General features: G+C 40.1%; 1 protein-coding gene across 4 annotated transcripts in view; it reads right to left on the bottom strand.

Annotated features, from left to right (window-relative positions):
- The window catches only part of ARHGAP15 (Rho GTPase activating protein 15), a 491953-nt gene that overhangs the window by 227011 nt on the left and 240833 nt on the right, over positions 1-24109 (bottom strand). For all 4 annotated transcript variants that reach the window (XM_075933317.1, XM_075933318.1, XM_025191035.2 and 1 more), the window contains 2 exons: positions 17022-17120; positions 14583-14709 (listed from right to left, as the gene is read on the bottom strand). In XM_075933317.1, the coding sequence (XP_075789432.1) occupies positions 14583-14709; positions 17022-17120 (226 nt within the window). The remainder of the gene's footprint in view (positions 1-14582; positions 14710-17021; positions 17121-24109) is intronic.

The raw sequence follows: 24109 nt of genomic DNA, 5'->3' as shown, positions 1-24109 counted from the left end.
CATTGGATTAGGTGACAGTGGGACAAGGGGGTGAAGAGCATGTGGTGCATTTTGTTTATTTTCATAGGGATGCCCCTCCTATCCTCCTCAGATGTTGTGCCATAACTTTCATGGAGATACTCTGCAATTCTCCCCTGAACATATCTAGGGATAGCTGTCTTATTTCTCCTTTGTGGCAAGATACATTCCCATACCACTCTGTGATGAGTTTGGCTGGTGCCATTACAGTAAACAAGTTAGCGGTACCTGGGTCCAGTCAGGATACAACTAGCAGCTGTGCTTTTGATTTTGTCAACCTCAAGATTGAGATGATAGCTAATAGCACCCCTATCTGTAGTAAATAGTGCCAATATTCATTTTCATTGCCCTCTACTCATACTGAGGGAATAAGAACTGAAATTTTGTAGCTCCAGTCAAAACAATTATTTCCCTCCATCCGTGATGAGTGATATTTACCACGACTATGTATGTGATCTTGGTAGACTAGCAAAGTTGGTGAACCACTCTTTATTGCTAAAAGAAACCAGCCAACAGGCTAAGTGGGTCTGTGCAAAAGCCTTACCATGACTGAGTCAGGAGATGAGGATGTTTTGATGACCAGGGAAAGGACAGATTGACCTTGCATCTTCCTGATGAGATCTCTGTTGAATTTGTTGAGGTATGCAATCTAGAAAAATGGGAATCTTGTCTAAATGTGCCCTCAGGGATGTGACAGTCAGGGCCTCAAAGCATGCAAACTAAAAAACCACATTTGGCAAACTGATGATCAGAAGGAAACCTCTTGCTCTGCCTCTGAAATTGCTTGCTTAACAATTTTTTTGTGTGAGAGATGTGTAAGATTAATGAATAAATAAGGGAAGAAAGTTTGGGGAATTACTCTTCAAGGACTTTCCCTCTGGACACATCTTATGGTTCCCATTGGAAGATGGAAGACTGTCTGTGACGGGACGGACCACCTCTGCCCCTCCGAGGCCGATCTGCCCCGCACTGACCCCACAGTCACACTCGGGGTTAGCTGCAAGGCCGGAGAGCACCTCGGGGCACACTCAGTGTGAGGAGGCATCCCGGCATCAGTGTGGTCGGTGGGTGACGTCACCCCAGCGTTGGTATGGTCGGCGGGTGACATCACCCCGGCAGAATGCGGGCGGGGGGGTTAAAAAAGGCAGGCTCACAAGCAGAGGGAGGTTGCAAGGCAGGGTGAGGACAACAGGGTAGGAAGCAGCCCACGACAGGACCAGGAGTTGAGGCCGGTGAGCCGGTGAGTTTCGGGATAAATCCCCCACCGGCTGGACAGGATCTGGCGAACCTGTCCTTAGGGCCCTGGGCTGAGGCCCATGAGAGAGGGTGAGTTTGTGCCCCCCTACCCCACATCCACCCGGCTGTGGAGGTGTCGGCAACTGAGCGATGGGGCTCCAGTGACCCTTACAAGGGAAGATGCAAGGACTGAACTGGCCCCAGGGGCCGTCAGGACCATGAGTGGGGGGGCAAGACACGTACTGAACAGGCCCTCACTGTCCATGAGAAAACTGCTGTTGTACCACTTGAGAGAGATACCAAACTTCAGTAATTATTGTGTGTTGGCAGGAAGAAGGGAAGTTATTAACCTTTTGAGGACCTTTGTAAGTGACAGCTTGTATTCCATCTATGTGTGGGATGTTGATGTAGAGAGCCTCTACATCCATGGTGGCTAGGATGATGTTTTCTGGCCACTGACGTAGAGGCTCAAGCTGTCAGAAACAGTGTCCTTGATGATGCCATGGCACAACTGGTGGCCAAGCTCTGTGACTTTATCCTCACCCATAACTATTTCAGATTTGAGGACAATTTATACCTTCACACCCGTGGTATCTTCATACCACTATGGGCACCCGCATGGCCCCACAAGATGCCAAATTTGTATGGCTGACCTGGAACAATGATTCCTCAGCTCTCATCCACTAGCGCCCCCTCCTCTACTTATACTACATTCATAGAATCATGGAATCATAGAATACTAGGACTAGAAGGGACCTCGAGAGGTCATCGAGTCCAGTCCCCTGCCCCCATGGCAGGACCAAATACTGTCTAGACCATCCCTTATAGACATTTATCTAACCTACTCTTAAATATCTCCACAGATGGGGATTCCACAACCTCTCCGGGCAATTTATTTCAGTGTTTAACTACCCTGGCAGTTAGGAACTTTTTCCTAATGTCCAACCTAAACATCCCTTGCTGCAGATGAACAAGTTTTCTCCCTCCTCCCTTTTAGATACCTGAAAACGGCTATCATGTCCCCCCTCAGTCTTTTCTTTTCTAAACTAAACAAACCCAATTCTTTCAGCCTTCCTTCATAGGTCATGTTCTCTAGACCTTTAATCATTCTTGTTGCTCTTCTCTGGACCCTATCCAATTTCTCCACATCTTTCTTGAAATGCAGTGCCCAAAACTGGACACAATACTCCAACGGAGGCCTAACCAGAGCAGAGTAGAGGTGATGACTTCTCGTGTCTTGCTCACAACACACCTGTTAATGCATCCCAAATCATGTTTGCTTTTTTTGCAACAGCATCACACTGCTGACTCATATTCAACTTGTGGTCCACTATAACCCCTAGATCCCTTTTTGCCATACTCCTTTCCAGGCAGTCGCTTCCCATTCTGTATGTATGAAACTGATTGTTCCTTCCTAAGTAGAGCACTTTGCATTTGTCTTTATTTAACTTCATCCAATTTACCTCAGACCATTTCTCCAATTTGTCCAGGTCATTTTGAATTATGACCCTATCATCCAGTTTAGTCGCAACCCCTCCCAGCTTGGTATCATCTGCAAACTTAATAAGTGTACTTTTCCATACCAATATCTAAATCGTTGATGAAGATATTGAACAGAGCCTGTTCCAAAACAGACCCCTGCGAAACCCCACTTGTTATATCTTTCCAGCAGGATTGTGAACCATTAATAACTACTCTCTGAGTACAGTTATCATTAATGACATCTTCATTATCTGGATCCATGGAAGGAGGCTCTGGAAGAATTCCACCGTGATTTCAACAGTTTTCTCTCCATCATCAACCTCAGCCTGGCCCAGTCTACACAAGAGATCCACTTCCTGGATACTGCAGTGTGAATAAGTGATGGTCATTAAACAACCTTATACCGAAAACCTACTGACTGCTTGGCTTACCTATATGCCTCCAGCTTCCATCCCGGACACACCACATGATCCATTGTCTATAGCTAAGCACTAAGGTACAACACATTTGCTCCAACCCCTCAGACAGAGACAAACACCTACAAGATCTTCACCAAGTAGTCTTAAAACTACAATACCCTCCCATGGAAGTGAAGGAAACAGAATGACAGCGCCAGACATGTACTCAGAAGCCTCTTACTACAAGACAGGCCCAAGAAAAAAAATAACAGAACACCACAGACCATCACTTACAGTCCCCAGCTAAAACCTCTCCAACGCATCATCAGTGATCTACATCCCATCCTGGACAATGATCCCTCACACTCACAGACCTTGGGAGGCAGACCAGTCCTCGCCTACAGACAGCCCACCAACCTGAAGCAAATTCTCACCAGCAACTATACACCATACCACAGTAACTCTAACTCAGGAACCAATCCCTGCAACAAACCTTGGTGATAACTCTGCCCACATATCTATACCAGCGACACCATCACAGGACCTAACCACATTAGTCACACCATCACGGGCTCATTCACCTGCACATCTACCAATGTGATATTTGTCATCATGTGCCAGCAATGCCCCTCTGCCATATACATTGGACAAACTGGACAGTCCCTACGTAAAAGAATAAATGGACACAAATCAGATATCAGGAGTGGTAACACACACAAACCTGTAGGAGAACACTTCAATCTCCCTGGACACACAGTAGCAGATTTTAAAGTAGCCATCCTGCAACAAAAAAACTTCAAAAACACACTTCAAAGAGAAACTGCAGAGCTACAATTCATTTGCAAATTTGACACTATCAGTTTAGGATTAAACAAAGACTGTGAATAGCTATCCAGCTACAAAAGCAGTTTCTTCTCTCTTAGTGTTCATACCTCCACATCAGCTGCTAGAAGTGGGCCACATCCTCCCTGACTGAATTGACCTTGTTATCTCTGGCCTTCCTCTTGATTGGTACTCCTTTCTTTTTATGTGCCTGTATATTTATAACTGCCTCTGCAATTTCCACTACATACATCTGACAAAGTGGGTCTTTGCTTATGCTCCAATAAATCTGTTAGTCTATAAGGTGCCACAGGACTTCTTTTCGATCATGAAGAAAGATACAGAGGACAGAAAAAAGGAAATGAACCAGGGTTTTCTCAGGCAGCAAACAAAAATATTATAGAGCTGAATTGACTCTCAGGACCAAAAATACCAGACTCTCCACCTTTCACAGTCATTGATCAATTGACTGTGATCCAAGATCAATTATCGTTACGATACCCACCATAGTACATTGCATCGCAGGGTATATCATTACCCCCACCACTCTAGGAAAGAGAACCACAGTTTCACATATACACACCTGTGTGATTGACAGTGGGTATAGGTCTACACAATGGAGTACATTTGTGTGTTTAAATAGATAGAAATATTTACATCCTTCTACTTTTAAATTACCACCCATTAAGTTATGTTAACAAATGTATAACATTGCCTGTGAGGTTTTTTGCACACTGAATTTCTGCAGTATTTTTCTGCTCAATACATTTCTGGTTTTGGATAATCAAACTAATTAGTTCACAATAAATATTGCAGAATGCATAATGGTAGTCAAAACAAAGAGTAGTAGTAAATATACATCAAGCCCATAGGTTCGGGGAAACACCCAGTTATATTTATAAATGAACAGCAACAATTCCTAGCAACATCCAAAGCTGCAGGCACTGAGAACACTCCAGCACAGAACACTACTATGGCTGACTGTTAAAGAGTTCTTTCAAAGCCTTCCTGAACCACATAGCTCCATATTGGGCTCTTATAATAGCCCTTGCATCTGTGTCTGCTCAAAGTTAGCAGACAGCCACTCTCTCTCTCTCTGTCCTGCATTGTGGCAACAGCTTCTCTCCCTTTGTCTCACATATATTAGGCAGGAAACAACAGAAAGTTATAAAAAACATTGTGATATTTTTCTCACTGAGATCCAATTTAGTGAGTAAACATCAGCAGCATCCCTTCAATATGCCAAAAGAACATTCAGCAACCGTTCTGTAATTTCTGAGTTGGTAGGTGAGTACTTTTTGGAGCTGCATTCAGCTTCAGGAGTCAGGGCAGCAAATGGTAGGCTAGATCCCCCAGAATCACTATTGGCATTTCCATATTGCCAATGGCAAGGTGGGTTGATACCAAAATATGGATATGAGTACTGTTTAATACCCCCACCACAGTCCAATTACCCGATTGCTGCAAATCAATTCACTATGGTCTGTACAGAAGGAGATGATTAATGGCCCTGTACATTTACATGACATTTACAAATCATGGGTTTTCCAGCTACACAATTATCTCCGACTTACAGGTAGAGATTTTAGTGTTATTGCCTCTTGCATCTCCACTGTCAATACTGATCTGCTTTTGGTGTCTGTGCATAGGAGGGTTGGGATGAGGTTGGCACACAGATTTTATTATATGTTCTTTCACACCCAACAGTTCTGCACCACTGGTCATTGTCTTAAACCTGCATTATGATGCAGTCCCACCAAGCAATCCCAGTTTCTCGAGCACATATGCAGCAGCAATCTTCTGCCTTCAGATTCCGTGTGAATGCCATCAACAGCCTTTATTTTTTTTCACAATGTCCTTTACCAAACTACTTTAAAAATTGCCCTGTCTACTGTTCTTGAGGCACTTCCTGCAGGTCTGCATAGAGCAGAACCGTACAATCTATAGTTGAATGTTTATAAGAATAATACAGAACTTTGAAGCTTCCTTGTTCCTGTCAGAGATGTCAGACACCAAAAAGAGTTGCATGGGATTGTGGGATTATTAAAAAATGGCACAGAACTTATGGAATATTGAATGTGGAAAGGTGCATGCAGGGAGCTTGATCCCTTGTTCCCAGAGCTTCGGGATTGAGTAATTTGTATCCCACAACACATTGTGAAAATATTTCAGAGGGTTCTTGGCTGGAGGCTGCTGCATGGGATAATGTAAGAAAGTGTGACTGGACAGCTGTAGGAGAATGGTGGGAGGAAGACTTTTAGAAGCCTGTCCTAAGGTTAGAGAAGAGAAAGAGACAAGCTGCTGCAGAGCTAGCAGCAACAGAAGTAAGGCTTCTCCAGGTCCTCCCTACCGGGGAAGCAACCTCTCTACATGCTTACGGGAAGGACTGCACATTGGAGCCAATAACAAGGCCACATCCCTTCCCTAAGTGGGGGTAAGAAAGAGTATATCCCTTTGTTTGTGCTGTGAATGTGTTTTTTTTCTATTTGGCGGAGGAGTTCTCTTTGGGCCTTACCCTATGCTTAAGTGAAAATGTTGAGAAATAAACCCCACTTGGGAAAATAACCAGCATGAGGCTTGGGAGTCATCACTCCAGCTCCCTTCTCCATTACCAGAGGCTTTGCCTGGTGTGGTTCAGGAAGTGCCTTACCATGGATGTCTACTTAGGGACACAATATTTAGGATACTGAGCTGCATGAGTATAGGCAACACTGACACAAGCAGCCAAGGGTGTATGCACCAGAATAATAGATGTCTGTATGTGACTGTAACTTGCCTCAACCATAACAGGTAGTGTAGACATGGCCTTAGTGTGTGCATTAGTTTGCATTATATTTCCTTGATTTTATCGAAAATAATACTAAGTGACCTACGCACAATCTAATAAACAAAACATATCCCCATTTGCTTTTGAAACTGATATCTTGCTGAAATAAATGAGTGGGAAAGGGATAAAATTAATACCTCACTGAAGTAAATAAAGATAGGGTAGTCTGAATTCCAACCTTTGAGGTTGGAATTGAGCCCCCTCCTACAATCTCTTATCACATAAGTAGCCCTTTGCTTGATGAGTGGTTCCACTGAAAGACCGCATGTATGAATAAATGCTGCTCTCCCTTAGTAAGGGTTGTAGAATCTGGCCTTCAGTAATTTTGTAAAAAACACACTCAGAGACATAATATATTCCTTCAAACCCACAACAACTTTTACATGGAGGACAGGAGGAACAGATGTGACAAAGATCAGCCCAACCCACAATTTTAGAGAATATTCTGCAGTTCAGAGTGCATCCTTCAAAATTCCACAAGTTCTAAGTTTCTTTTCAAATAAATAAATGTCTTCCTATTTCTGTCGATAATATACAGACAGAACAATATAATTATTTATGCTTCTGTCCTGATCAGCTAGCCTTGAAGGGAGCTCTATCCAGGTGATCAGTAGGCCCAATCATGCAACCTTTAGTAGTGTGAGTACCAGCATTCCTTTTGATATCAACATACAGGAGTGAGATTTTTAGAATCGACTTCATGTAGATTTATTTTCTCTGAATCAGCTTTTGTCAGGTGAAATAAGACAAAGGAACAACAGGCTGCTAACAAGGGGTAAGGCTTCAGTAAGCTTCTCTAAAATTCTTAGTTCATTCCAGCTGAGCATGTTAAAAGATATTTTTTAAGTAATTCACAGCTTTTCTCTTACCTTACCAACTGTCTTGAAAAATGGTTATTGGTTAAAATACACTGTTTTAAAATTCTACTATTTTTAATAACCTGTGTGAAATAAATGAATGTATGCATAATATCTAAATGTGAAATATGTAATTTATTTATCCTTACAAAATTTTAAAACAAACAAAACAAGGGCTAAAGGAATTTACTTAAATTTTACTTTTTGGAAGAAACACAAACAATGAACATTTCAGCCCCAAGTATAATTTTATTTCATAAAGTTCTTAGCATATAAAAACAAGACTCGTATTCTTTTTCTGTATAATAATATTGAGAGAGAGAAATATATGGACCCTGCACTGACCATTGAAATGCAGCCATTTCTGGAATTGACCTGTGTGAATGTTTTAAATTGCAGTGCAATACTGCAATGTTGTTTAGAAGAGGAAATGAAAAGGTCCATCATTCCCAATGAAATATAGAATGTTTTGCTAGTCAAACTATAAGAACTTGAACTGGAATTTGTCAAGGACATAAGGGATCACACTCCGATGCTAATGAATACCATTGAATCCTAGCACTGCTTTTTATTGTAGGCTTATTTCCCTCCACCCCATGCTACTTGTTTCTTCTACTTTCTATATCTTTCAGTAAGGGATGAGGGATGCCTTATTTATGTTTGGATAAGAGATGCCTTATTGGATTAGGGAAGCCTTATTTATGTTTGGATCCTCAGTTGGATCCTCAACTGAGGCATCCAAACACTAAGGTAATACAATAATAATAAATAACAATACTAATAATAATGCACCAGTAATGTTGTGGACTTCCATTTTTACATCTCATTTAGAACCTGCATGCCTTTATAGGTGGAAGTGACTATAGCACTCAAATATAGAGTAAAATTTAAAATATCCAGAGTTACTACATGAGTAATGCCTGAGTTTTAAGGAAGGTACAATATGCTTACCAAAAAAAGGACATTTTTAATTATAAGGGAAAATTACAAGTAGAAATAATAAAAATAATGCAATCTTATCAGTTCAGCCAGTATTAGTTCTTATGCAGCACAAACATGGAGATCAAATTGTGTTTGTCTTATATCACTTTTTTAAAAAAAAAACCTACAAAATTAAAATATTTAATTATTTTGCCTTGGCAACCTAAAACTGAGGAACAGATTACTGTTCCCACTGCATAAGGAAATAACTGACAACAATTAGTATTTATTCTTGTTGCTTTTGTAATGAAAATACAATTCCATCACTTTCACAGAGATGTAAAATATTAATAAGTATGTGATAAACTGAGTAAATGTGACGCCATAAGGGAATGATGGAGAACAGGTTGGAAATATAGTGCTTTTGGAATGTACTGCATTATCAAGCTTGTGACTGTGCATTTTGACAAGAGCAGCCCTCAGATTGATATAGTAGCCAAAGGGCACTCTTCCTACTGAGAAGCCGTTTGTTTCCATTTGGAAAAGGGAAGAAAAAAATGGATCACAGCCTACAATCAATAGAGAAGCTTCTAGCTATTCAAGCCCTGTCTCATTCACAAGAGGTCACTAAGGAGTGGGAAAAAAGCGTGAGATACAGACTAAAATGCAAAAACTACTACCCTCCATATGCAATACAAAAATTGTAAACCTATTACAGAGAAAAAATTGGCTATGGACAAAAGATTATTATTTAATAGGGCTCTCAAGTGATTAAAAAATTTAATCACGATTAATTGCGTGCATCTCCCCTTTGAAATGCCATGGCGGCATTTCAGTGAGGGAGGGTGCTGCATGGAGCCCAGGATCAGCTGGAGTCTCCAGCTGACCCCGGGCTCCATGAAGCGCTGCCCCTTGAAAGCGCTGCTTTGGCATTTCCAAGAGGCAGCGCATTAGGAGCCTGAGACTCCAGCTGATCCCCAGCTCTGCTATTGCAAGGCCCCTTTGAAGCTCCGGAGCGGCACTTCAAAGGGGCAGTGTAGCATTAATGCATGCTATGAACATGTTAAAAAAATAATGCGTTAATCCTGTCCTGCATTAATTGCAGACATTAATGCAGGTCAATTGACAGCCCTAGTACTTATATCTGGCAAAACACAAAACAAAATCTCAGCTTTTTAGAGAACTTGACTATTTAAAAGAATAGTAGTAAATTATAGATCTAGCTAGATGGGTATCTAAAGCACTGGCAGTCCAAATCCAATCCGGATTAGTGGGGAATATAAATTCTTACCATAAAATGGCTATTCAGTGCCAGTGTAAAAAATAAATTTGAAGATCACAGGCCATTTCTTAGTGAACAGTTGTCCACATCACAAAAAGCACTATTACTGCTGTAATTTAATTAGCTTCACTGGTGACAATACCAAGAAAGGCTAAGATCTGAATGATCATCAGAAGATTATGAAACAGTCCACTGATTTACTCAGGCAGTAGAGTAAAGAATGGTACTGCTAGATACATTTCTTGCATCAAAGGTGCAGGCTCCCAGAGGGAAGGATTCTGCTTTAATACAAAAAGTACTCCAAGTGGGCTGAGCTCTCCTATTACGATTGACACAGGGCAAGAGGATACCCTACCATGTAAGTAGCCTACTACATATTTGAGAAAGTATGTCAGTGTGTGACTAAGCAAATCTGTCTGTCTGTCCATCTGTCTGTTCGTTCAATAACTCCTTTTAAACAGTAAGAGCTAGGACCACCAGATTTGGTGCACAGCTTCTTCTTATCATAGCTTAAAGCAAGGTTAAGCCAAAATGATAAGATGTTCTTGGAATGTGACTGTTCTTTATAACACAGAAAGGGAATGGGCTTGTAGCAGGGACAGTTATACTGTGTAATAAGTATAAGGGCGCAGGACAGCTATAACCACATTACAGCAGCAGGTGACAGAAGTGGAGCTAAGGTTTCCACCTGCCATTTGGGCAGGTGAGAGCCCCACCATGGCCAGTTCTGGGGATTCGTTCCCTGGGCAGCATGATCCCTGCCACAGCCAGCCCCAGGTATCTGCGGCCTAGGCAGTGCAGCCCTCACTACCTCAGCCAGCCCTGGGAAGCTACCACCTGGCCTTCAAAAAAAAATAGATTCTAGGTCATTAGAATTAATTCAGACCAGGTTAGTGGTGACTGAAAGTCTGTATCTCTGAGCTGACCAATATTCTGGGGACAGTGTAAACTAAGTTTGCTGGTTTTCCGAATTGGAATTGGTGTCCAAGTCTCAAAAACCATCCGCAGTAATTGTGCTACTTGCTGCCATTTCAAGGAATTTCCACAGACACACCAAGAATTAAATGAGTATAGAAACCTAACACTCACTACTCATCATCTAGAGGTCTCTGCAGATATGAACTAAGAATATGTCTACACTGCAAAGTTAATTTGAAATAACAGCCGCTATTTCAAATTAACTTTAATAGCGTCTATACATGCAAAAGGTTATTTCAAATTTAATTTAATTCAAAATAGCAGAGCCCTTAATTCAAATTTGGTAAACTTCATTCTATGAGGAGTAACACCGAATTCGATATAGCTATTTTAAATTAAGTGCTGCGTAGACCCTTAATTCGAAATAGGGGGCCTTCAGCCCATCCTAGGGAGCCCTGGTGGCCACTCTGTACACAACCAGGAAAATTTACTCTCCTCTCCCCCAGCCCCGAGCCATTAAAGGGGTAGACCCTCGCCACAGTGCCTGTGTGAGCTCCAAGCCTGCCAGCCCAGAGCCAGCAGTGGCCCCAATCCAGTGGCCCCAAAACATGAGCCAGCAAGCCACTGGCAGCCAGCCCTGCACCGCTCTCCAGGAGCAGTCTACTAGCTCCCAGGAGCCAGACAGGGGTGGGAGAAGGCAGGCGCCTTTCTGGTCCAGGGTGGAGATCATGGACCTAATTCAGGTTTGGGGGAATGCCCCCAACATCCATGATCTCCGCACTAGATGGACGAATGTGGCCATCCATGGCAGGATAACTGCCAGCCTGGCCACCAAAGGCCACATGTAAACTCAGGAGCAGGTTTGCATGAAAATCAAGTTGGTCTGGTGAGACCCCCCAAACCTGAGCCCTGACCTTCCCCTCCCCCTTCTTCCTCTTGCTTCCCCCTTTTAACTCCTTCCTCCCAGGTTTCCCCCTCCCCTCTCCTACCCTCTCTCTTCCCCTCTCCCACCTCTTTTTCCTAGTCTCCCCAGAGGTTTATTGAAGAGTTTTGTTCAATAAACCCAGTTTCTATTTTTGAACATATCTTTTATTTGACATCAGGAAGGGGGGCTAGTGAGGAGTAAGTGGAAGGATGTGAAGGAGGAATGGGCCATGAGCCCCCGGTGGGGAAGACCGGGGAGGTTCTGAGGGCTCCTCTGCGTGGACGCTTTCCCTCAGGGCCTCCTGGATCCTGAGAGCTGCCCAATGGACCCCCCGGATGGCAGCCTGCAGCAAGTGCAGCCGGGCTGATGGCGGCGATCCATGAGACGCACCAGTATGCCCAGGGGCAGCTCTGGCTCCATGTGGCTGAGTGTTGTGATGTCCCAAGTTTGGGCACTCAGGGCACTCCAAGATAGGACTGCTTTGCTGTCCCTCATCAAGGTAGACAAGCAATCAGGGAACCCTGAGAACTGTCTGTCCGGGGTGGGATTAGGGTCCCTTTAAGCATGAAGCTCAGTTAGCCTCAGGCAGAAGCCCCACACACTAAGTCCTAACCTGATGCCCTGCCGGCATTGGTTCCAGCCAGCCTTAACTTTATTTCAGGGTCCACTCAGTGTGGACATGCTATTTTGAAATAGCAAAACACTATTTTGAAATAGTTTTTGTGTATAGATGCATTATTTCTAAATAGCTTATTTTGAATTAACTATTTCAAATTAAGTTAATTCGAAATAGCGCTGTAGTGTAGACATACCCTAAGGCACGAACTGTTTGAGACAATTTGAGCTGAAACCTGGGATAATCGTCGTTCCCCCTCCACCCCCCGGTACTTGCTCAGTCAATACACAGGAACTTTCAACATCTAGTTCCAGACCTTTGACACTTTTTTTTTACCAGCATTTCATTTAAAATGTAAAGAAAAATATGAATTGTCTCTTTATAGTAATTAAAGTTTTGCAGGAGATGTCAGTGGCATTTTAATTCATACCAATTGCCTTTATTCCCTACGAAGAGTTTGCCTAAGCTTTTAATTTTTTGGTTTTTGTCAGGCTGAGAAATAAACATACTTAATTTTTTTTTAATTTGACTTTGCTGGCAATCATCAATAAAATGGAAGTAACACAAAGATGATAACTGTTTAAACTTTGTAATAACTTTATAAATGTGCCTAATGCAGATATTGCACATATCTTCTCTGTGCTCTGCAGTCAAACTGGACAATGAAACGACCACCTGTTAACTGCTAACAATGTGTCATTACCAGTTCTCATGCCTTTTTAAAGCAATTTTGGCTCTAGCTGCCGATAATTCTGGCGACGATACTTGTGTGAACATTAAGGGCACAGAAAGCCAAAGGCAGAAAACTGACAATACAGTTTGTGCTTAGACTACTAATAAGTAAGTGAATACTATGATTTTTCTAATTCTACATAATTACTTAATGTCATGGGACAAAAAAAAAAAATCCAGATACATATTTCAAGCAATCTTGTCTACTGTATTTAAAGAGAGGTTTCACAACATATATTTTTAATTTTGAAAACCGTTTAAATAGCTTTTAACAAGAAAGAGGCCACTAACAATTCTCTAAGGTTAGAAAAGAAATGTGGACTAAGTTTATGTCAGTGACGGTGATCACGTTCTTCTGTTCTGTCTCCTAAATCATTGTTGAGTGAAATATAAGAATTGTGATACCATGAAAACAAAAAAGGTCAGCAAATAGTGAGGCAGTTGCAAGGCACTTTGCCATAAATTTTAGCTAAAATAGGATCAGGCCCGTAGGGTTTTTCACTGCTTGTTGAGCCTGTTTAAAAAAAAACTTATAGCAGAAAATATAATTTAAAACACAAGGATTTATACACACATTTTTACATGCTACAAACAAAGCTGCTTTACAGTCTATTAACAAAAAAAAAAAATCTATTCAACTGGACAAGCTACAGAAACCAAATATGGCTAAGGTTTCAAAAGGAGGGAGTTAACTGAATTTAATTTTGTATATACATGTGCCATTCTTATAATCGTTACCTATGTTAGCGCCCATTTACTAAGGAGAATGAATCATCCATCCATCTTGCTGTGCTACTTCTAAGTCTTGTATAACTTTGGGTTTTAATATGGTAATCCTGTAAAGAGCTGTGTACAGGCAGATTCCTGTAGAGATCTACCATTGTGTGCATATTTCAAGGTATATGGAAATCTGAGTTTATTCCAGAATCTGTATGTCCATCTCATATATAAAAAAAGGGAAGCAATACTAAACCTGAGGGTGTGTATGGTATCAGGAAGCCATGAAAAAGCTGTGCCTTTAGTCTTTACAAAATTCTTAACATCTCAATGCAATTTTAAAAAGAAAGTTTATCGGGGGTGGAATAAATCATTACTTGTTGCAGAGAATTTTCCTTTAGAATCACCCTACGCAAATTAAATAAAACTTTAGATTTCTGAAACTTAGTTTCTGGTTGTCTGATGCAAAGGATCTGCCATTTTTCTGTACACAACTCAAGTGAACAAACATCAGACAAAATTATCAAAATTAGTTATTTTACTGAAATAGAAATAAAACCATTGTGACTGAATGTTAGCATATGATCCATGTGTCTTACTTTTAAAATAAACACTTTGGACTCATGTCTTTGCTTGTGGAATTTAGTTAGATTAAAAGACAATGTCTCCCCAACTCAGATACCCACAGATAAAAATTGTCCTTTGCTTAGATGTAAATTATTTACCTAACAAGGGCAAAAATAAGCCCAAGTATTAAGTTCCTATTTTTATTAAATTTTTCATATAATCAAAATTACCTTATATAAACAGTTATTTAATTTAAAAACTTACTTAAAGATCTTCTGTGTTCAGACTTTGGTTCTTTGGACTCAGTACTTAAGCTGTTCAGTAATTCACTGCTAGAGGATCTTTGAAGTTTGAACTCCAGATTTCTTGGTGCACAACTCTGCTCTTTTGGCTGGAAATAATGATTTTTCAAAATATACAGTTATTATATGGTACAATTAAGTACAAAATTACAGAACACTCATAGAATCAGAAATGCATAGACATTTATACCAGATGATATAATGAATATTTAAGTTAAGGAAAGTGTAATACAAAACCTGTTCACCATAAGACTGCTGTTTTATAACCCTTACAGTTGGTTTTAATTTCTCAAATAAATTTCAGATGCTAAATTGGAAAACAAAAAGCCTAATTTTTTTATGTTGGTGACTGAAATGACTTCCCCATTGTATGTGTGTCCAAAGGGTGTTTTTGAATTATTGTACAGAGGAAGTATGTTTAAAACACTCTGCCTTCCTCTTAGAAAATTACAAATAATTGTTGAGGTTCAGATACCACTAAGGTTTCTGTTTGAAAGCATTCTGGAGGTGGAGAGAAGGAGAGGACTCAGTGATCTCCCCTCTTGCACTTCTTCACCCATATGGAAGGCAACCAGAATGGGACTGGTTTCATACAAGAGGGGTAGTGCTATTGAAGATGACGATACTTAACATTCCCCAAGGGAGTGCAAAATGCAAGCTCAGATACATTTTTAAATAAAAGTACACATTGCATCTAGGGGAAGAGGAATGCATGGATCAGAAATCATGGTGCTATTCCTGTCAGTACCTGGCCTGAGCTGAGGAAGCTAATGATCCAACCAGCAGAGCAAATTCAGTGATGAATCATGGTCATGTGCCAGCAGGGGTACCCACAGCTTCTACTGGCCTCAGGGCAAGGTGGTGGAGGGCATCTGTGTGTTTCCAGAAGGGACAGGGCCTCAGACGGAATGACCGGGGCTGGGGACAGCCAGCCCTCCATGATGCCTGGATTACACTGCCCCTTTTCCCTCCAGCTCTCAGCATCACCTGGAGCACAGTTCTCTCCTCCACCCCTCAAAGTCTTCAGAGCCACATGGAGTGCATGGCTCAGTGCTCCAGCGGCGATTTTAAGGGCTTGGAGCTCCAGCCACTGTTGCATCAACTATCCCTTCCCCCCCCCCATCCCCATATTGGAGGGCCTGTGTGCCAATTAAGGCACATTGCACATACACCAAGAAGAAGATAGTTATAGTTGCTGCATCTGTGTATAATCAGCAGTCCACAGTGACTTGACAACATGCATATGTCACTGATTTGCATAGATAACATGGGGGCAGACACTCAACTGGTATAAACTGTCATATTTTCACTGATGATGATAATTTACATCAGCTGAGCATCTGCCCTTATGTGCCCAGCTGCTACTGGTTTGTTTCTTTGTGCTCCCTTCCAAAGAGGCTCAGGCCCTTAAAGCCGGGATTTTTCCTTTAGAGGCATATTAAAAGAACGGAAACTGAATTGAAAGGAGCATGACAGAATAACATAAGCAAGAAGGAGTTTCTATAGAAACTCCACCCAGAACTCTCCAGTAGGATAACAAGTAATAGTACATTTGACCAATGAAATTCAACATACAAAAATTCTCATATCGAACTCCCTTTGGCTGATTATAGCTTGCATATATTACATTGCCTATAACCCTTTAAAGAAGCTGTGGCCATGTACAAATTAATCCTTTCTGACATGTCACATAGACCACAGTTTCAGGTGGTATCCACTCAATTTCAGCAAAATTCCCTGGAAAATTCAGTATATTTTTGTAGAAATTTGTAAAAAATATCTGTTATTGAATCAGGCATAGTGAGAAAAAAAGGATTCGGAATTTGTACTTAGCATTGGAAAAAGAAAAAAAATATGGATGAATTGGGTTCGGTAATTAAAAATGGTTTTCATAAAATACAGCTCTGCTTATTTCTAGAAGAAAAACCCATGCCTTCCTGGGAGAATAAGAGCAATCAGTTACAAAGGAATATTATTTGATAGTGCTATTCTTGTGAATAAGTAATATGAAAATGCATAAAAGGCTCAAATGTATTAATAGTTCTATTGAAGATTATATACTGTAGGTCACATAAACAAAAAATGTAAAAATTCATTAGTTATTAAGCTCTTGTGTGCTTTTTACAACCCACAGTAAACCAATGCCCTTGTTATTTCAGAGAAATAAATGCAGCATTCTGTTTTAAAGATGGGAATAAAATGACTTTTTAGCTCTACAAACTTGCTTATCTGCCTTTTTTTTACAAGATATGCATATATATTTATATATACTTCAAATAAAGGAATGTTTCACAAGCTAGCTAGCTTTCTCCTGTCTAAAACCGGTATAGATGCCTAAGCAAATGAAGTTTAAATTACTACATCTTAATTAATAAAGGTAACAGCCAAAACAAATACATACCAATCTGTCAATTGCATTTTTGATAGCGTGGAACCAATCCAATATGATGAAGTCAATATCTGACTGAAGCAGGAACTCATTTCCTGATGCCGTTGTGATCTGGTTGGGGGAAGGGTGGAAGAAATGACAGGTAAGAGAACCACCCAAAATAGATCATTTTATTTTAATTTTATTAATATATACTCTCTCACACACTAAATGTTTTCTTTTTGTGTCAGTAATTATCTCTTAGAGAACTGGGAGTTACCAAGCAGTTTTGAACCTCTTTCTGAAAACTGTTAGTCTGTGTCACAACAAATGACTTATTGTCTCGGTAATATAAATATTAAATACAAAGAGTACCAAAACAATGTGAATATGACACAAGCTAAGAAAAGCCAGGGAATTCAGAGTTAAGACAGACGGTTCAAATTTAAGTCAAAGCATTCTAGAAAAAAATGTACATGCATGTGTTAGAATTAATTGTGAATTTCCTGTCATTTTCAGTTGCTGTTTCAACTCTGCTAGCATGCCTCTTTCTGAACACTTCAGTCAAATTAACATGGGTGTTATTTCTTTTTAAAAAACACATAGATATCTATAGCAAAGTAATTAGGAGCCCATTTACCAAGAAAAATAGTTTATTTGAATACAAGTCAATTTACATTTCTGACCCCCACACTGGGAATATTTATCAAAAGAATATTAATTCCCCTGACATGCAGCTCCACTATCTAATGTAGCTGGCAATATTTGGTGTAAATATGCACACTTTTTTTCTCTCAGTCTGAATTTTTTCTGAAGTGTTATAGTAATTATTTATATTTGGAGAATCAGAGAACGGCCATGTCATCACACAGAGGGACAGCACAAGGAAGATGCTGAGAACCAGATACATGCAGGTGAGCTATACATTTGGCCATTCATTCACACATGCTCCAAACATTGTTACTGGGGGAACCAAATTCTGAGGCTTTTACTCATGCCTTTTACAAGTAAGGAGTGAATAAAAATATTGTAAGGTTAGCAACATTTGGACTTGGATTTTCACTTAAACGGACACTGTGTGGTATTACTGTCTAATCAAGGTGCAACAGGCAAGTGTCATTACCACCTAACCTGTTATGCTATTAATCTGACCACACTTGGGCTGTGTCCAGACTCAGGGGTTTTTTCGGGAAAAGTAGCCTTTTTCCGAAAAAACTTCACCTGTGTCTAGACTGCAGCCACGTTCTTTCGAAATTAAATCGAAAGAACGCGGCTTTTCTTTCGACGGCGGTAAACTTCATTTCACGAGGAAGAACGCCTTCTTTCGAAAGTGCTTCTTTTGAAAGAAGGCGTTCTTGAATGTAAATAGGGCTTCTTCGAAAGAGAGCATCCAGACTCACTAGGTGCTTTCTTTCGAAAAAGCGACTTGCTCTTTCGAAAGTTCCGCATGCAGTCTAGACGCTCTCTTTCGAAAGAGGCTCTTTCGAAAGTATCTTTCGAAAGAGCCTCTTTCGAAAGAGGCTTGCAATCTAGACATAGCCTTCGAGTGCTTAATGTTGGAGTGATATCCATAAGTACAGACCTTATGACTACATGAGTCCCAATGATATCAGCCCACATAATTTCTCCATCTCTTTGTCCCACTGCCATGATACTAGAAAAGGTAGCAACAAGGTAATGTTGCTTACGTCTTTATTAACTCTTCTGTGACTCTGTTTTTAGAAAACCCCTTTAAGGCTATGTCTAGACTGCAGGCTTCTTTCGTAAGAAGCTTTTCTGGAAGAAATCTTCCAGAAAAACTTGTTCTGAAAGAGAGCGTCCACAATGCCAAAGTGCATACAAAAGCAATCTGTTTTTTCGAAAGATAGAATCCACACTGAATTTGGCATAAACATGCACAGTTTTTTTCTCTCATTCTGAACTTTTTCTGAAATGTTATAGTAATTATTTATATTTGGAGAAACAGAGGATGCCCATGTCTTCACACAGAGGAACAGTGCAAGGAAGATGCAGAGAACCATGTACATGCGAGTGAGCACCTGTGCTTTTTCCTCTTTCCTCTTCTTCCAAACAAACTCCCTCTTCCCTGTCCTCACACCCCTTTTTCCAAAAAAAATCTTTCAGAAAAAGGCTTCTTCCTCATAGAAAGAGGTTTACCAATGTTGGAAAAAAACCTCTGTTGTTTCGATTTTTTTTCGAAAGAACGTGATTGCAGTGTGGATGTAATTGGAGTTTTTTCAGAAAAATAGCAGTTTTTTAGAAAAAAAAGTCTGCAGTTTAGACATACCCTAAGAGTTGGTTCCAGGCTCAGCAGGAGCTAAGTACACTCCTGGAAGCACAGGAGCAATGAAATCATTCTGTCAGGAAGCTAGAGAATGTGGAGCTTCTTTGCAGATGTAGATCTCCAGAGTCCAGCAGATTCATGAAAATCTTGGGCAGCAGGAGTGGACCTACTTCCCATTCTATTGTGAGCAGGAAGGAGATGACAAACCTTCAGAAAGACTGAGGAAAACTCAGAACCCCTTGCATAAAGGAACCCATCGTTCCATAACTGATTATGTTAAGCCCTAGCATAATCACTATCATGTAGATACTTGATTTCCAAGGTGCAGTGTTGTTATCCCTCTTGTGAACCAAAAAAGTAAACTCCACCTCTTTTTTAAGTAACGGCACAATTCAAAATCCAACTGAAGGTAATTGGATCTCTGATTCTTTTCCTGGGTTACACGGAAAGTTTTTGGGTTATAAATGACATGACATCACAATTTATTAACATACACATGCAGAAATGAACTAGACCAAACAGAGAGGACAATCCAATCTAATACATCTCTTCCAGTATAAACAAACCATTATTAAAATTATAAAAAGGAATAACATTTTCAAAGTAAGAGCAACACACATAATTAGATTTACTGTATTTTCAAGGCTTGAGAAGGACAGAACACAGTTCAGTCTTCTGTTCAGTAAATCCAGGCTTTATTGAAATACAAGTATTTTAGCATTGGATAAACATTGTACCGTATGATATGCAAAAGAGATACTTCATTGCTAACAAGACTAAAGCAAATATATATTTTGAAAGTTTCTGTGTCTGAATGTGTTATTGTAATAATCATATATAAATGGGTGATTTATGAATAAATCAGTAAAATAGATCACAGAATTGCAGGAAGAGAATTCATTCAAAATATACTCTCAGTAAGATATAGTTCAAGTCCTTTTCTCTCTTTCTTCATACTAATCTTCAGAGTAAGTAGGCAATTTCAAGAAGACTGCTACTGCTCTCTACAGTTTAAATGCATCCACTTCTTAATTACAGTCAGTAATTGACTTTGTTCTGCTCCATTCCAATCATTCACAGGAAAGCAGTTCCAAAGGCTTTGGCTGGTAAATCCCATTTAATGTGAAGGTTTCCTATCCCACTTTTATATATTACATCCTTATGATTTCTGATAAATGATTCTTGGAAAGGATTGCTAAACCATACTTGCACTTTGAACAATCAAATTTCCAGCACCCTCGAGAAAAGACATCAGTAAAAAATGCTAGCTTTGACTGCACCTTGTGATTGAACAATTTATGATCATTGCCCTAAATGCTGTATAGCTAACAAGTGTAAATGGTTCGATATTAACACATTCTAACATACTATCTCTGTATCAGGCATAGCTAAAATAAACATAGGGACAGGGAAAAATGAAAGACACCTCTGCAAAAGTATGAAGCGCTCTAGCTTGAGCTGCCAGTCTCCAGTTTGCCTATTACTCCACTTATTTAAAAATGTCATGAAATCCTTTCACTCTGCATATCCTGTTTTCAAGGGATGCATTCTGGCAAGTAAGTGTTGACATACCTTAAACAAATTGCTGGTATTGTCAATAACAGATACCTAAAAGAAAGAAATAACTTGCAGAGCACGATGTTATTTTGGGCAGGAGTGGCATCCATTGATTAGAGCAAATGACTGGGAATCAGGACTCCTGGGTTGTCTCTCTGGCATTGACTGAGATGTCACCTTTGAGATGTCATTTAAAGTACAAGATCCTCTTGCATTGTGTGGCTATTTTGCATTTCACCACACAATAGACTAGCTATAAAGCCAGTGTACCTGGTTAAGGGAGGATCATCCCAATGTAAAGATGTAATAGGTGACATACACTTCATGATGTCAGCACAGCAGAAAAAACAAAGTATGGAACATTCCTACATGTTAGTCATGGGCTGCTTAGGGATTGCTATTAGATGTTGTTCTGTAAAGTTACATGAGGAGTGGTAAGCCTGTTGACTGTGGGGCTATATAGTCTGTTCTAATGATTTTAAACTAGAAAGCAGTGTTCCCTATAAACTGTGCACTTGTGTAGCTGCTCAAGAGAGATTCCAGTGCTGCCCAGCTGATTAGCAGAGCACCTAGAGCCAGGGCTGTGTTTCTCCTAGTGGTACACATGCCTTGGTACACATAACAAAATTTATTCCTTAAATGAATGGGAAAAGTTTGCACAGAGATGGACAAGATTAGAGGAAACATTGCTAGAAAGGTGTTTACACACCTCAAGAAAAACATGTAATTATAATAATCATTACAGTGAAACTAAGAAATGCACCCTAGAATTAATTCACTGTATTCCAGCAGTGCCCCCTTCTTTACCTGACTTGTAAATTACAAAGCATATATGAATGCATTTCAGAGCTTCCCAAACCTTATCAGAGCATGAATAACAGCTGTAGGGAGTATCCCATATACTTACTTCCCTTTCATTGATAATTGAGTAACGTTCTTGTGGTAACTGCATCTATGGCTTACAGGGAGCATATTTTTAACGATCTTTGGTGCAATTTTGGAGTTGAAATCCAGGGGAAGGAGCCTATATGATCTGGCTTCTACAGGCCATTGTTAGCCTGGACCTTAGTTTGGTAACCACTGCACTAGTTCAAGACAACCACAAGGGCATTTTTATATGACCTCCAAGATATTCTTTAAAATACCTGTATTTCTATTGAAATATACACATTTCTATTCACCGGTTGCTTTGCTTTCTGCATTTGTTAGAGTCGCATTTAATAAGGTGCAGGCAATTTTAAAGATGCTGATGAAATACACTCTATAAAAGTGTCTTGGAAGCTCCAGGGAAGTTGAGAGAAATATATATGAAAGAACAAAAATCCAAATAAACTTATAAGTGCACTTATGTGAAAGTGAACCTGCTCATCTGATACATATTTAAGGCCTGTTTCAAAGCAGACCAGAGCAAAACTTGGCACCTAACAGTGAAGTGAAAAGTCCACTGGGGTGACTAGTGGGAAGAAGTGGCAGCAAAAGATGGCACAAACTCTCCTCTGAAACTGCAGAGGCTGGAAAGAGCAGTCCAGAGCTCATCAGGAATGTGGTCATTTAGTGAATCATATGTGCAGCTATTGCCATTTCTTTGGAGCTCTCAGTCCAATACAAAGCAGTCCCCCATTAAAGGAAGATCATTTGTACTTAATACTGTACTTTCAATTCTGAAAATCTCAAAGTACTTTACAAACATAAATGAATTAACCTTGATAGCCATCCTGAGAGTCAGGTAATATTAACCCAAATTTACAGACTGTGAAACTGAGGCACAGCACAGTTAAATGACTTTCCCAAATTCATAGACAGGAATAAAACCCAAGTCCAGGAGCCAGTCTTGTGCTTAAGTCCCAAGACCATCCTTCCAACCACAGTATACACAAGATATGAGATCATTGCCCTAGACAACATGGCTGGAGATATCCCTAAGCACATGCATCAGAAAGTTTCTGTAAAAGAAATATTAGCAAAGAACCATGAACTTAGTGTTACAGGGCTTATCGGCTGAAATTTGAGTAGCTCATCTATGCTGTATGGGTATCTGCATGGGACGGGGAGAAAATAATCCTTTCTTCAAGAGAGAGACCATAGGCCAGGACATGGAATATCTATTACTTCAAGCTGAGGCTCCAACAATTCCTCATAACCCAGTAAACTATTAATATATGGGGATGGCAAAAAAATGAACCCCTGACATAACTATAGGCTCGTTTCACAGTTTACTCCTGAGCCCTGGTCTACACTAGGGAGTTATTTCGAAATAATTCCCCTCATTTCAAAATAACAAGTGGAATGCCCTCACTGCCAAGCCCATTATTTCAAAATAAGGGGCTGGTTATTTTGAAATAATAACCCCTGCTTTCCATGGGGAATAACACTTATTTTGAAATAACTATTTTGAAATAGTGATAGTGTGGATGCTTGACTGCTGCTATTTCGAAATAACTACTCCCCAGACTCAATCAAACTAATTACTCACTAGTGCTTCTTAGAATGCTAAGTTGAGTTAGCACAGCCACACTGATTGATCCTGCCTCGGACTAGTTTTAAGGCTTCCATGGACACACTATTTCAAAATTATTATTTTGGAGCTATTATTTTGAAATAAGTTATTTTGAAATAATTTCCGAGTGCAGACATGCCCTTAGAATGTCTTGAATGCTGGGATAAAGACAGCCTGCATGGAAATATGACTTGTTAGTTACATTACAGCGGTTTTAGTCCTGTAATAGTTTTGTATACTGGATGTCGTCTGGTATCTACACACCCAGCATTTCCCTCTGAATGGACAGAAATTATTTTAAATTGTGAATTAATGGACACTTGCCTGTCTGGAAATTCAGAAATGTTCCTTTTGCAGAGATTCGCCCACTGTATTTCATAGAATGTCAGACAAGTGATGGGAAACAAGTGTCAGACAAGTGATAGGAAACCCTAATTCTGGGTATGAATACGTTGCATTCCTCCTTCGAGAGAGGAATGTAAATGCAGACAAACAAAAAATTGCAAATGAAAGGCGGATTTGAATTCCCCATGCTTCATTTGCGTAATCGTGGCCAGACGCTTTTTCGAAATATCCTATTTTGAGATAAAAACCTCTGTTTAGACGTGGTTATTTTGAGAAAAAGCCCTTCTTTCAAAATAACCCGTTTAAGGCCTCGGTTATGCAAATGAACCATGGGAAATTCAAATCCGTGCTTCATTTGCAATTTTGTTTGTCTGCATTTGCATTCCTCTCTCAAAGGAGGAATGCAATATAGACATACTCCAAGTGAAACAGTCCTCT

The sequence above is a fragment of the Pelodiscus sinensis genome, chromosome 7 (assembly GCF_049634645.1).
Source record: "Pelodiscus sinensis isolate JC-2024 chromosome 7, ASM4963464v1, whole genome shotgun sequence".
Lineage (NCBI taxonomy): Eukaryota > Metazoa > Chordata > Testudines > Trionychidae > Pelodiscus > Pelodiscus sinensis.
Note: the sequence above shows the minus strand (reverse complement) of the source record. Positions and strands in the feature narration are given on the sequence as shown.